The 15,131-nt window shown below is 42.2% G+C and overlaps 1 protein-coding gene across 2 annotated transcripts in view; it reads right to left on the bottom strand.

The window, feature by feature from the left end:
• The window catches only part of DAG1 (dystroglycan 1), a 63,883-nt gene that overhangs the window by 14,974 nt on the left and 33,778 nt on the right, over window positions 1–15,131 (bottom strand). For both annotated transcript variants that reach the window (XM_082213113.1, XM_082213114.1), the window contains exon 2: window positions 6,218–6,618. In XM_082213113.1, coding sequence (XP_082069239.1) covers window positions 6,218–6,496 — 279 coding nt within the window. In that variant the 5' untranslated portion in view covers window positions 6,497–6,618. The remainder of the gene's footprint in view (window positions 1–6,217; window positions 6,619–15,131) is intronic.

The raw sequence follows: 15,131 nt of genomic DNA, 5'->3' as shown, positions 1-15,131 counted from the left end.
TATTGTATAACAGTGGAACTGCATCCCAGATGCTAAATTCAAGGCACATTTTTTAATTTCTTGTTTCAAAACATTCAGTATATTCATCTGGAGAAAATGGAAACACTGAATAATCAGTAGGCAATTAGAATATTTCCACTATGCATACCAGACATTTAACCATACCCCGGCAAGATCTATTTTAAAGATGTGGAAATGACCCGTATTTGAAGTGACATTTGTCTTTGGTGTCTGTAATAAACAACTTCTCTATGAGATCACATTGTTCAAAACTCAGCAAAGTTCTGAGCAGCTGCTCCATCTAATACCATTCTGCCACTCCCACTGTAACGCCTTCCATTTCCAGATGTGCCCATATTTATTATAAAGGAACTATTCAGAGGACAACTCATTTCCTCTCTCATATGACAAGAGGGCATGCCAGTAATTTCACTGGGTGGTCACTGCAAAACATTGACTGTCCGATGAAATGCCGCCGGTCTGAAAACATTTCACTTAATCTAGAGTCTAGCAGGGACCTGTTGCCTGAATCCTGCTCTGCGTTTTGTTGCTCACAGTCCAGGGCAGAATGCCAAATTTTGAAAGAGGGCACTTCTCCACACATGACCTTTTTGCAAGCAAAAGGCCAAAGGAAAAAGAATCTATGCTACAACATTTGCACCAGATGCTAGGCGCATATTGATGCTTTGGACTCCCAACTAATCACCACTTGCTGCTATTTCCCCAGCCAGCAGATATCCTGATGGCTGAATTGGCAGGAGGATTAAAACTTCTGCTAGTGACCTTCATCCAAGCCACGCAGACCATGTATACAATTACTTACTGGTTATCTTCTCCTTCTTTAAAATTCAATGCTAGAGGACACTCTTCAGGAGCGGCAACGTCGAGAGACAAGGAACTGTCAGTGTGAAAAGTTTGTTTGTAATTAGACTGAGTCATATCTTCCAAGTGTGGAACCCACTGTTGGAAGCTAAAAGGCCAAAATCCGTCACAATGGGAGGCATACATGACTGCACCAGTGAAAAACTGGACAAGATCTTCTTTGAGTCTCTTAGTACATGCCTCTGTGACAATCCCTTTATATCCTGGGAGTCCACAGGTGTTACTGAAACTACGTACGGGAAACAGCATTAGGTTCCCACAGACCCAGGCATGCACAATTCTCAACCTATTAGTTAGCAGGCAGCCTGCCAAGTGCTCCCACTGCATTAGCTTGAAGCTTTCACGGAAAGTGCTCTTTGCACCACATTGACCCTAATCTTGAGTTCATGTTCAGTTAGAAATCCATGTGTTAATCTTCTTAACAGAAGGCCAGGAGAGAAAAATGCAGCCTAGATGGCAACTCCTTGCTACATCCCAATGCCTCAGAAGAATGTCTCTCACAGTGCAGCTATTGCATTAATAGGGACAGAGCCCTGCCCATGTGACCCCACTCACAGCTGATAATGAGCCTGTTTGGTTTCTCTGAACAAAACTGCTCAGATCCTGTTTGTGGGATGAAATCTCCTTAATATCCGATAAGAATAAACCTGTTAAATAAACCTGTTAAATAAAAGCCTCTCCAGCAGATGGTGATAGTTATTGGACTTGTGAAAAGAAGTCTCCAGACCGCGCAAGCAAAGCAGCTTTGCATAGCTTTATTGCCAACTAGTCCGTCAGTCACAGAATACACCATTTAAATGGAGTCAACAATTAACCAAAGATTAAATGGATTTGGTTTTGCTCTTGACAATTCACTGACATGGCACCATCTGTGCATCAGTTATGTGTATGTACAGCACTGCAGAGAGGTTGAAAGGAAGGCGATTCCATCTCCAAAGGAAATACTTTCCCATACTTCCATTTTGTTGGAGGTCACAGAACCTAACTATTGTAGCTTCCAAGGCAGATCCAGATTGGTCCTTCATTTGATTGCTACAGAAACACCTGCTGCCAAATGTTTATCTATTCCTGAACATGGCTTTTTTTGGGAGGGGGGATTCCATTTAAGAGTGTTCAACAAAAGTGATCACCACCAACATACCCAATAATTGCCTCTTCTGTTTAGTAGGAACCTGCTTTGCTCTGCAGAATAATTGTTGAGATTTTACTCAGCAGTGTGACCAGAGAAAAAGGTAGAGTAATTATTTGCTAATTATTGTTGGTCCCTTAAGTATTAGACTGCACCCTTTTGGCAAGAAGACTAACACAGTTCTTAAAGCTCATGTAGGGTAGAAGAAACTATTTTAAAATGGCATTGTGACCTTGATGTCAAAACAATGCAGGCTTGAAAACAGACATTTATCTGACCTGCAGTTAGTAAGACTCTCCTCCAGGTGACAAAGGAGAGAAGCTTTTGTAAAGCAAAGAGAAGTGCTGATTATTTTCTCTTCCTTTCATACCTCTGGTATTGTATTCTGGTAGAATACAATTAATACCACATGGATGGGGCAAAGAGACTGCAAGAAATTGTTATGGGCAAGTAATTTCTGTGTATTTGCTTACAGATCTAAGGTGTTGTTGTTTAGTCGTGTCCGACTCTTCATGACCCCATGGACCAGAGCAGATCTAAGGTAACAAATCCAAATTGAAGGTTCACATGTCTAAAAAACAAACACTGAAAAAATACTATCCTAGAAAAGTGTGGAGAGCTCAACATGTCAGAACTTCCCAAAAGGTTAAGATGTCATAAGACTGTGGGGATTAAGTATATTCAGGCATTCAAAGTGTTTGGCACTAAAGAGCTAATCTACCGTATTTTTCGCTCTATAAGATGCACTTCCCCCTCCTAAAAAGTAAGGGGAAATGTGTGTGCATCTTAGGGAGCGAGTGCAGATGGGAGGCTCTGCTCAGCACTCCCTTTAAAGAGCCCCATGGAGCGTGTGTGCGGCTCGTGGGGGCTTTTCCCCGAGGAGGGAGAAGGGCTGCCCTTCTCCTTCCTCAGGGAAAAGCCCCCACGAGCCACACACATGCTCCGCAAGCTCTTTAAAGGGAGAGCGGCTCTTGGGGGAGCCTTCTTCCCGCTGCCCGGGAGACACTGTGCGCGGCTATCCCAGAAGCCAGAACAGCAAGAGGCTATCCCAGAAGCCAGATCCCTCTTGCTGTTCTGGCTTCTGGGGTTCAGAATATATATTTTTCTTGTTTTCCTCCTCCAAAAACTAAGTGCGTCTTATGGTCTGGTGAGTCTTACAGAGAGAAAAATACAGTAAGTGAGGCACATATCAGGTCACGGATGTCAGAAATAAGACTGCAAAATAAGGCATAAACTTGGGCATGGGGCTGATTAACCAAAAATGAAAGTAGTTTGGGGTTTTTTTACCCCGTGATTTTACGTGAAAAGCAGTCTTTTGTAAAATAGAAGAGCAGATTATGCTGATTACTAATTCAGTTACTGAGTAAATTTCAATGGCCTGTATTATGCAGATTACAGGCCATAACTGTTATTAGTCCTCCTGGTTTTTAAATCCTATAGATGCTGCATAAAGCAAGATGAATAAAATAATTTCGCACGTTTCCAAGCATAGGTTGGCTGTTTAGCACAGTCAGTATAGGAAGTTTGGGCAGGATACGATTTCTTCTTTTGAGAAGATGTCAGGCTGCCTTTATCCTGCACTGAAATTCAGCCTGTAGTTCTGTAGGTCTTGTGAATCCTCCGAGGTTGTCCAAGCTTAACACACCTCTGGCATTGCCTAAAATAAGTTGCATCTCAAGATCTCTGAGCATCTTAGTGATTAAAACTAAATATCCTAAAAGGAAAGCAGGACTACAACTGCTCTTACAGTTTGGGAACTACTTAACAGATTACAAGCAGATTCTTGCCCCTTACTTTCAGTTATCAGTACCTATCACTTTCTCTTGACCTTCAAGCTCTGTAAGGCAACACCCATCTGGCTTTCTATGAATGTACCATGTCAACAATCTTGCTAGCAAAGCACTAGTTCCAGCACAGGATAGCAAAGCAGTTCTTGGACAAAAACTTGCACAAAAACTGAGAAGGAAGCCTCAGTAACTATGTTACACGTCTTTCAAGATATAAAAGAATGAGCATAGGTATGAATGATATCTCTTTTCGCCAGCCCATGTTGAGGCCTGGCAACCAGACAGTTGACTACATGCCAAGAACCTTTTTTAAAGCACAGGGCACAAAAAAAAGTTATGATCACCTCTGAATTATCTCTGTTTGAGAGGTTCCAGCAAGGGGGACTCTGCATCTTTGACTAACCCTTTAACTAACACTTTCTGCATACTCTCCACAATCCCAGTGCAGTCAATTATCCATATATGCCTTGTTTCCTTCCTCCAATCAAAGACACAGGCTCTTTCAACACAAAGACAAGCAAGTGACAAGATGGTCCAAACCTCCCTTTCGGGAATGCTTTTGGGCAATAAATGGTTGCTCCCATTCTGGTACAAATTGCTGTGGTTAAATTTTTGTGTTTGCTGCATTCAGGGTTTTTCCTGTGCTGTTTTGTGGCTCTTTCACTGCTTTTATTCATTTAATATTTTTTAAAAATAGAAATAAAAAAGTGGTTCCTTAACTAAAAACAAGGAAGAAGGGGCAGGAAGGAGTGCAAAGTCAGCAAGTACTTCCTGATTATTTACAGGTCTTGTATCCCATAAATGATTCTAGGTTCTTTCTAATACAGCCTCAACTTTTTGGCTGAAAAGCTGTTGGTTAGGCAGGCTGGCTGGCTGACTAGTGGCAGAATTTATCTCTTCGGGCACTGCAACACCTTCCCCCAGAACAGCAAGTTTCACATCACTACCACAGCTACCTCTCCAGTTGGAGAAATGATACATTATTTGTCTGTAACATTTGAATTGTGACAGGCCATGCAAGCCCTGGACTCAGTGGTGGGCTAGGTGAGGGCCAATAAACTGACTCTTTCAAAATGGAGGCACTGTGTGAGAGCAATTCCAAGTCTGGATAACTGATTAATTGCTTACTTTGAATGGGGCTATACATAAGGAGCAGGTTTATAGTCTGGATGTCTCTATTGCTAGAGGCCCAGGTGACCTGGATGGTTAACAGTGCCTTTTATCAGGTTTGACTGATAGATAGACTGACTTAGAAGCTGCAGCTGGTGCAGAATGGCTTGACTGCTCACCAGGGCAGATTATTATGCCGGTGCTGAAAGAATTACACAGCCTGCCAGTCATCTACTAGGCTAACTTCAAGGTGCAGGTATGGGTGTACAAAGCCTCACATAGCATGCAAAGTTTGAGAAGTTTTAAAGCAGGTGTTGGATGTCCATCTATCGTGTATGAATTGGTTGAGATTCCTGTATGCCAGTTGTTTGGATTAGATGATCCTTGGGACCCCTTCCAACTCTACAATTCTATGATTCCTCTTTCAACAAGCCTTCTGAAATCTTTATCTTGGTTTTTGAATTGGTTTGATATACAGTGGTACCTTGGTTTACAATCACAATCCGTTCTGTAGGTCCGGTTGTAAACCAAAACAGGTTGTAACCCAAGGCACGCTTTCACCAATGGGGCCTCCCCCCAAAAAAATTGGTTGTAATCCCCCGCCCCAAAAAAATGGGTTGTAATCCAAAAAAAGGGACACGCACTTCCAGGTTTGACATGGTTGTAATCCAAAACGGTTGTAATCCAAAGCGGTTGCAAACCAAGGTACCACTGTATGTGCTGTTGCTTTTTAAACTGTCCTTATAAAAATAATGGTTTTAAAGTTGTTTTTGTGTATGTGTGTTTTGCACATGTTTTTATTCTATTGCAAATTGCTTTGGGGTGTCTCATGGAAAGCGATTCATAAATAAACAATAAGATTACATTTAAAAATAAAATGTTAATAAAAATATCAATATGCAATAATGAAATAATTATAATACAACTAATAAATTAAAGCTGGGTTTGGCAGGCACTGTAGCATCCTAAGGCCAGGAAAGTACATCATGGCTGCCTGTTCCTACCAAAGTCAGAAGAGGAATGCAAAAATTTTATGCCTAGGAAAGTGACTATGCTTGGAGCGTGTTTATGACAAGTTCTCTTCCCCTAGCATCAAGTTTCAAATTCCATGAAAAGTCAACCCAGATTTCAAAATAGGATCATGTTAGACAAAATAGTATAGTCGATACTTATCCTGATCTTAGTCTCTGTGACATTTGGATGTAAAAGTCAATTTCTAAGCAAACCCATTTAGGAGAGAGAGAAGACAAAGACTAGTAAGATAGAAGTAAATATACGGCAGAAGATATTGCAGCCCCAAACTTCTCACCTGGATAATTTCGCCATTAGAAGCTATTAGTTCTGTTGGGATGGTGACTCTGAAGGAACGACCCACTACAGCAGAGCTGTCAGGAATTCCCACCACCGCTGGCACATTCTCTCGGAGATCCGAAAGCACCGAATGCATGGAGGCCTCTAACTGGTTTTCCCAGTCCCGTACAACTTCTGAGGCCTCACTAGGCCAATGGCACTTAACAGTAGTAGTCACCATCAGCACTAGCAAAGTCCTCCCCAGTATTGGGGACAGCTGTATAAATCCAAGAGTCATTCTCTCAGCACGTGCCAAGTACTCCGTTGTAGCCAGAAAAGAGATCCAGGGCCCAGCAAGCTAAACAGAGCCGTGCAGTCACCAATCCTTCACACCAGATTCATTGTTGCTAATCTTGGTACCTGTAAGAGAAACACACACACAGTCAATGAGCAGGTGAAGACAAACTTCATGATGACCCTTTGACTAAGGTTCTGTCATCTGGCTAGTGCATGAAGCCTTTCAGAAGCTTGAAGCCCAACTGCCCAAAGCACTCTCCCTCTACATTCAAAATTCTCCAGCTTCTGCCCCAGTCCAGTTCAATCTTTCTGTCAAGGCTTTTGTTGACCCTCCCACACCCACAATGTCTTCATCATTTTTCGCTTTTACATGGAGCTCCCAGGGGCCTACAATCCAATTTTCTGCAACAGTTTATAACTTCCTGGTTTCAGCAGCACTGCAGCATTGAATGTTTCCAGGTTATTCACTCCCCATACCCTATATCTTTACTGAGTCATAAATGTATGTGAACAAAGGAAGAAATCAAACGATGTATCATCCTAGAGCGGGGCAATCTTTCAAGAAAACAGTAGTAAGTTTGCACAGGGAGTTTGCACTTTAATTACCAGAACTTAAGAGCCATTAGTGGAAGATGTTGCATGCCATTTAGTTCCGCTACTTTGAGCTCAACTCCACACTACAGTTTTCCTAGCCCCAAGTTGGAATGTCACAAACAAGTACTAAAGATGACAGCTGTTTTACATAGGTCACTGCTACCCAGACATTGCTTCTGCGTAGGAAATTCCATACAAACACCATGTTGCTTGAGAGAATTGTGTCTATATATTCTGAGAGGTGTGAATGCTGCAAGAATTATTTGCAAAATAGGCTTCCTGCTGCATGGACCAGAGTCAAAATGCCTAAACACATCTGGGTACATGAAACCTCCTGCAGAAGAGCAACAGAATTCCATCCTGCGTGAAGACATTCGCTCTGTATTCCTCATTAGGCAGGTGCATATCTCTACCCATACGTTCTCTGACTGGAATCCCCTCTTGATATGAGATCCCCCCTCTCGCTTCTCACTTTTGTATTGCAAAAATTTCAATATTTTCCAATTTCAGAAGTTGCAACAAAAAGATAAATGGGGTCCTTTATTAGCTCTATCCATATTTATATACTGTACACAGACGACCTTTTCATTAGGTAGCAGACATTTTCAATACTACTGCTTTTAATAGGGGAAAGTATCAAATTTAATAGCTTTGCTGGGTGTTAACACATCATGCAAGCTTGTCTTTCACCAGCTAAAAAGAATCTACACTGACGAGCAATGTCTTTATAGTTTATACGAACACTTTGCTCCATGTACACTTGTAAAAAGCACAGGTCCAGAACTGCTCAGATAATACGTAAATAATAAACTAGACTAGCATTTGCTCTGATAAAACCATTAAAGGAAAGATCTTCAAGGTCAATGAGTAATAGAAGGCTTCCTTAAAGCTCATGAACCAAAGTGATGATGTGATTACAACAACTCCCAGTTAGGCACACCTTCTCTAGTGAACGGGAACATTCCTCCCATGCACTAAGTTGTGTCAGAACAAGTTCTGACCCAATTTGGAAGAATACTGATCTGCAGGTTAACATTTCATGTATGCATTCCAATGCACAATAAAGTGTCTGAACCAATAACTTAGACAATATTTGAATGCATGAATGTGCTTCTTACTACATTTTGGTAGCCTTGGGGCAGTAGTAATTTCTGTCTGGAGTGTGGAGGAAGGGGAGACAACACAGGAAGGAGCATCACGGTGTCAGTGTGTGTAGACTATGAGGCTGTTGTTGTTTAGTTTAGTCGTGTCCGACTCTTCGTAACCCCATGGACCAGAGCACGCCAGATACTCCTGTCTTCAACTGCCTCCTGCAGTTTGGTCAAACTCATGCTGGTAGCTTCAAGAACACTACCCAACCATCTTGTCCTCTGTCGTCCACTTCTCATTGTGCCCTTCATCTTTCCCAACATCAGGGTCTTTTCCAGGGAGTCTTCTCTTCTCATAAGGCGGCCAAAGTATTGGAGCCTCAGCTTCAGGATCTGTCCTTCCAGTGAGCACTCAGGGCTGATCTCCTTAAGAATTGATAGGTTTGATCTTCTTGCAGTCCATGGGACTCTCAAGAGTCTCCTCCAGCACCATAATTCAAAAGCATCTATGAGGCTAAAAGACAGCAACTATGGAGGTAGCTTCAGCCACATTAGTGCAAATGCACACCCAATGCATTAATGTTGTCTTATGTGTGTGTGGCAACTGCACCATATGCTAATATGGAAAGACTCCACTTTGTGGGTGGGGCAGAAATTTCAGCTACCCAACTTCCCCCTTCAAGCCACCAGCGTCTTCAAACAGTTGTTAAGGCCTCATTACAGGTGCAGGGAGGGAGGGGTCTCTTCCCCACAACTATGCCATTTGATGCATCTATCTTGGAAACAAATAAGTGATTATGTACATTGAAATGAGCAGGCTCAGTCTTAAAAGCTACCTGGATGGAGAATCTGGGAACTATGCTGAAGCCACTGAGTTCTTTTGAAGACTAATGGTTAGAGCAGTGAAAAAATATACTTATAGAATATAACTGGATTTGACTTCGTCTAGTCAGAGGGACCTCAGAGCTTCTTTGCACGGCTCAGCTGAGCATTAAACGGCCCCCACTCCACAGCTGAGAGAGCTAGGGCAGAAGCAGTTTAAAGAAGTTGAGGGAGGAACAAGCTGTATCGGGCCCGGTGGTACAGCTTGCTCCTCTCTCTGCAGTATAAGGGGCAGAGCAATGGTGGCTTCACTTGGCAGTATATCGCGGGTGAAACCACTGCTGCTCCTGAGTCCCTCTGCTACCAGAGGCTCAATGCTGAAAGTGGCACTGGTAGCAGAGGGACTCAGAAGCAGTGTTGGTTTCACTTGCAATATACTGCTGTGTGAAGCCGCTATACATCACCCAGGCCCAGTTGAAACACCTCCTTCTAGAAGTGTCCCTGTTCAGGATTCCTGCCAAGCCAGCCAGCCAGCCAGGCCCTTCTCCAATATACTATAGCTGTAAAGGAATTTAAGCAAGGCATTCTATTCTTCTCTCCTTCTGGTCCTCATGGTTCCCCAGAGTATGTCAATAGCTGCCTCTTATTTGTGAGTGGCTCTGTTTTGACACCATTTATGACAGCACTCACAACATGAGTTTGTTATTGGAGGGAGCAAATACTGAATGTGTTAATGGTTCCTTTGGACGAACTACTTACTACAAGATCAGCAAAGCTGCCTTGCAAATCAGGCACCTAGTCCTTTACACATTGCAGTACTAAAGACTGTGCGGAAGTTTCTGAAATGAACAGGAAAATAATCTAAAACAAAGTATACCTTTATTCAAGGTCCAAACATCAAAGAAAGCCGGTCACTTCAGTGCTCCATGGCTCTTTGAAAAACAAAAAAAACTTAACACTTGGCAATGCAGGCACTGCCTTTCCACCAGCTCATGTTTACATAATGTGCTGCCCACCTGGATTTGGGAGCAAACACCTACAGGCTCCATTTATCAAAATGTGCTTACTTTAATTGGAAAAATATGATCCAGGAGTGCTGTTGGCCAGAACCACATTAGAGCACATAACATTAGTCTTTATGAACAAAAACACCAACTGCAAACAGCAACTGCTTGTGACAGAATGCATAAATCTTCATACAACAACTGCAAACAGCAAAGAGAACAAAACATTGGCCTCCAAAACCAAATAAGTTAAGGGAAGCCCCGAAAGCCCCTCAATACCTTAAGGACTGCCTCTCATACAAAGTGACCTGGACCCTGTGTTTGTCATCTGATGCCGTTCTCTGTGTCCCTCCTCCTTGATGGGTTCAGAGAGAGACCCCCCAACTGTGGAATGCTCTCCCCAGAGAAGCTCACCTGGTGCCATCATTACATTAGGCACCAGGCAAAAGCATTCTTCTTTAGCCAGGTCTTTAGCCACTGAATGGCCTGTTAAAGCTTTTTTGTGGGGGGAGCCAGGTCAATTGACTGTTATTATGATTAGTTTATTATTATGCTGACTGTTATTATGCTTTTTATTATGTTTTTATTATCAATAGTCCATAAAATGTGTTATTAATGCCGTACACCACCCTGGGGACTTTTGATAAAGGGTGGGATATAAACAGAATAAATAATAAAGAAAATAAAGCTGCTTCCAAAATTATGTAAAAACTTACACCATTTTGTAAGGCCAGATAGTGCATATTATACAAGTCATCAATCCCACAGCAGGAAGAAATCATATCAAAGCCTTCTAGAAAAACTGCTCTAAGCAGTTACATTTCTACCCATATGAGATTTACTACCAACATTTCAAGATACATATAAGGGTTGCAAATAGAGACAATGCATGTATTTTTATAACCCAATAAAATCTTTAATAAAAATATTTTTTTTAAAAAAAAAAATATGCATACAAGGGGGGAAAGCCCAGGAAGGCCTTCATGTAACCTTCACCCCCTGCCAGTAATGCCAATACTCCTCAGAAAGATAGATTTTCTTGAACCAATTTCATCTCTTAACAGGAACACATTTCTCCCAGAGGCTAAGAACTAACCTTGGAGAGTCTTTTCACCCCAAATCCCTCCTTAATCTAAATTCCTTTCCTCGATACTCCACAGCACCAAAATATGCAAGACCTTTGGACCACAAGTTCTGCAAACTGGAAGTTTTACTCTGACTCCCTGGGATGCTTTAGGACCAAGGTTACTATGCAAATATTAGTCTTGCTAATCACATTTCAGGTATGTAATCAAGTAGACCAAAGGGAAGGACACAAGATAATGAATGTTCTGAAGTGAAAAACACGCAGTACTTCAGACAGTTCTGGTTTAACAGATAGATTGTGCAAGGAAGTAAAGCTGCATAATTGCTCATAGTTTTGTACTTACGCCTTCCTTTTTACATAGACATTATCTTAAGCAAAGGGCTGTTTTGAAGCTGGCCAAGTGGATTTGAGTTGTACATAGCATAGCTACTTCAAAATTCCTCATCTCTTGAAACTTAAGGCGTTTCTTTACTGTGACAACATGTTTTGAGGCTCTCCTCCAGTTCATTTATTCTTAGTCTCAGCAAAGTTAAAATAAATATAACTATTTGAAAGCTCTTCACACTACCCGCCACTGTTCCTCCTCTGTGGTATAAGATTATTCTGCTGCTATCATATGTACACTGCATGCATGAAAGGAAGTGGTCCCAATATATGAACCCTACTGCTTTTCAAAGAGGTGAAGAAAAGTATTTTTAGCAAATAAGTCTTGTACACTGCTTTGCATGAAGCATTCAGAACTACTACAGTATCCTAAAAGAGAGATTCTAGTATTTCCTTTAGATGTCATTAGATATCCAAGGTGAATAGATTTAACCACACGAAGTACATTCATTCCAATTATAATGTTTTGGTTTTTGCTCCCTAGTGACTTCCGTTTGGTAATCTGTGTTATATGCCTGTCCTGTGGAGTGAACTCTTCAAATGCACTGAAGATCCTGCAACTGAGCTGCACTACTGCTTTAAATTGGTTCTGTTCGCAGCTATGTGAAGGGAAAGCACTGTGGTAACGAAGGCAAGAAGCTAAGCAAAGCCACACTGACCAGCAACATTTTCTTTAAGTAGCTCAATTATGCTATATATGTCATGTCAGACTAACCTGATCTCATTTTTTGCCAGAATTACAAGCCTGGTAGATGAAGGGAACACAGTGGATGTAGCCTACCTTGATTTCAGCAGGGCATTCGACAAGGTGCCCCATGATATTCTTGTAAAGAAGCTGGTAAAATGCGGTCTTGACTATGCTACCACTCAGTGGATTTGTAACTGGCTGACTGACCGAACCCAAAGGGTGCTCATCAATGGTTCCTCTTCATCCTGGAGAAGAGTGACTAGTGGGGTGCCACAGAGTTCTGTCTTGGGCCCGGTCTTATTCAACATCTTTATCAACGACTTGGATGATGGACTCAAGGGCATCCTGATCAAATTTGCAGATGACACCAAACTGGGAGGGGTGGCTAACACCCCAGAGGACAGGATCGCACTTCAAAACGACCTTGACAGATTAGGGAACTGGGCCAAAACAAACAAGATGAACTTTAACAGGGAGAAATGTAAAGTATTGCACTTGGGCAAAAAAAATGAGAGGCACAAATACAAGATGGGGGACACCTGGCTTGAGAGCAGTACATGTGAAAAGGATCTAGGAGTCTTGGTTGACCACAAACTTGACATGAGCCAACAGTGTGACGCGGCAGCTAAAAAGCCAATTCAATTCTGGGCTGCATCAATAGGAGTATAGCATCTAGATCAAGGGAAGTAATAGTGCCACTGTATTCTGCTCTGGTCAGACGTCACCTGGAGTACTGTGTCCAGTTCTGGGCACCACAGTTCAAGAAGGACACTGACAAACTGGAACGTGTCCAGAGGAGGGTCAAAGGCCTGGAAACGATGCCTTATGAGGAACGGCTAAGGGAGCTGGGCATGTTTAGCCTGGAGAAGAGGAGGTTAAGGGGTGATATGATAGCCATGTTCAATATATAAAAGGATGTCACATAGAGGAGGGAGAAAGGTTGTTTTCTGCTGCTCCAGAGAAGCGGACACGGAGCAATGGATCCAAACTACAAGAAAGAAGATTCCACCTAAACATTAGGAAGAACTTCCTGACAGTAAGAGCTGTTCGACAGTGGAATTTGCTGCCAAGGAGTGTGGTGGAGTCTCCTACTTTGGAGGTCTTTAAGCAGAGGCTTGACAACCATATGTCAGGAGTGCTCTGATGGTGTTTCCTGCTTGGCAGGGGGTTGGACTCGATGGCCCTTGTGGTCTCTTCCAACTCTATGATTCTATGACATTACCAGGAACTTTTCTTAGAAGTAGATAAAAGTTTTAAAATAACCTCAAGCGGGCAGGAGTAATGAAACAAGTGTCACACTTCTCTTCCAAGTTGCGCTACATTAGACTCCTATTACAACTGTAGGAGAAACCGCAGAACCCCAAACTGCACTTGGGCAAGTAACACGCATCTATAGGAATCTATAGGTGTGTGTAGAGTATAGAATAGGCCATGATGGACATCTAATCACCAGTTTATATAGGAAAGCTACTAGCTTCCACTCAGAACACACCACAAAAGAATCCACATGTCTACAGCCAAGCCCTACAATTGCATTTGTTCACAGACTCAGATAGAGAATTGCGACTTTCAATTTTTCACCAGACATTCCTTGGAATCCAACACCCATGCAATGCATGGTACACAGGACTATTCTACTATAGTGCATATCCAGAAGAGAAAACTACAGATCGCCACTTGTCACTTTCAGCTCCCAGTTAAAACTAATCAAATATATAATGATCTATAGCACACTTTCTTCTCACAGGCTTTGGATGGCAGGCCCACACTTGTATAGAGACACCCTCTTAACCTAGAACAGCTACTCATGAACAACTGGCCATAAAACAGACATCAAGCCACTAGACCCTGCCACACTTCCAGAAACCCTGCCTCTGTCCCCATGTCAACTCCACAACATTACAAGATCTAATAACATCATTCCCATCACAGCTTCTAATATAATACAAGCCACCTGCCAACAATTCCCTTCTACATGGAGAGGTGGCCTGCTCTAGATCACCCACTGAAGAAGCAGGTATATAGTTAACTGGCTTCTCCATGATTCAACACAGTCACTGGAGATCCAGATGGCATTAGTGGCAAGGACTGCCTATGTCTAGCTCCAGCTACACCACCAGCTTTGGTAGGGCTACCTTGTGAAGATCTGAGAACTGCATTTTGTGCAAAATGTGACCACCAGATTGTTGAGTGGTGTATTTAATCAGAATCGTAACACACCACTTCTGTGAAAACTGCACTGACTGGCAGGATGCTATTGAGCCCAATTCAAGGTTAGACATTAACATATAAAGTCTTACATGACTTAGGTCCCAAATACTTGGAAGAAATGTCTTGGCCTGAGCCTTTAATTCTGCTAGGAAGGCCCTTCACATGGTTGCACTGCTGGGCATAGCTTGATGTGAATGTGATGATACAGGAAAATACCTTCTTGATTACAGAAACACATCTGTGGAATTCCCTTCCCCTAGAACTGAACTGTGTGTTGTGACATGTTAGTGTATCGACTGCAGTATGTAGGTGTGTCGTGTGAATGCTCCCCACTCTCCTCCAGGGGCTAGAAAGGGGTTAGTTTAAACTCTGGTTTGCTAGTAAAACTGAATTACTGTGTAGCGAAATGATGCAAAACTGAATTATTGTGTTGCGAAATGATGCATATCTAAAGTGTGTTGTCACCAATATGAATAAAAATTTCTGTCTTTTGTAAACTGCCCTGAGATCTAATTAAGGGAAGTATAAAAATTTGATCAAATAATTAGAGATTGCTCCTTTCCCCCCCAAAAGGGCACGAATCTGAGATAAGAAATGTCAGTATCAGTGGGGGAACATTTCAACCACACTCTAACAGATCATAAGATAGCCATGATAGAATGCCAAAGGGAAACTGCAACATGAAACTGTTGGATTAGCATCAAACTTCTTGATGAATTCTTTCTTGTGAACCAAATTAGGATATCACACTGCTTGTT

This window comes from Podarcis vaucheri (assembly GCF_965113315.1).
Source record: "Podarcis vaucheri genome assembly, chromosome: 2".
Lineage (NCBI taxonomy): Eukaryota > Metazoa > Chordata > Lepidosauria > Squamata > Lacertidae > Podarcis > Podarcis vaucheri.
The sequence above is the reverse complement of the archived record's forward strand: the minus strand, read 5'-3'. Positions and strand labels throughout refer to the sequence as shown.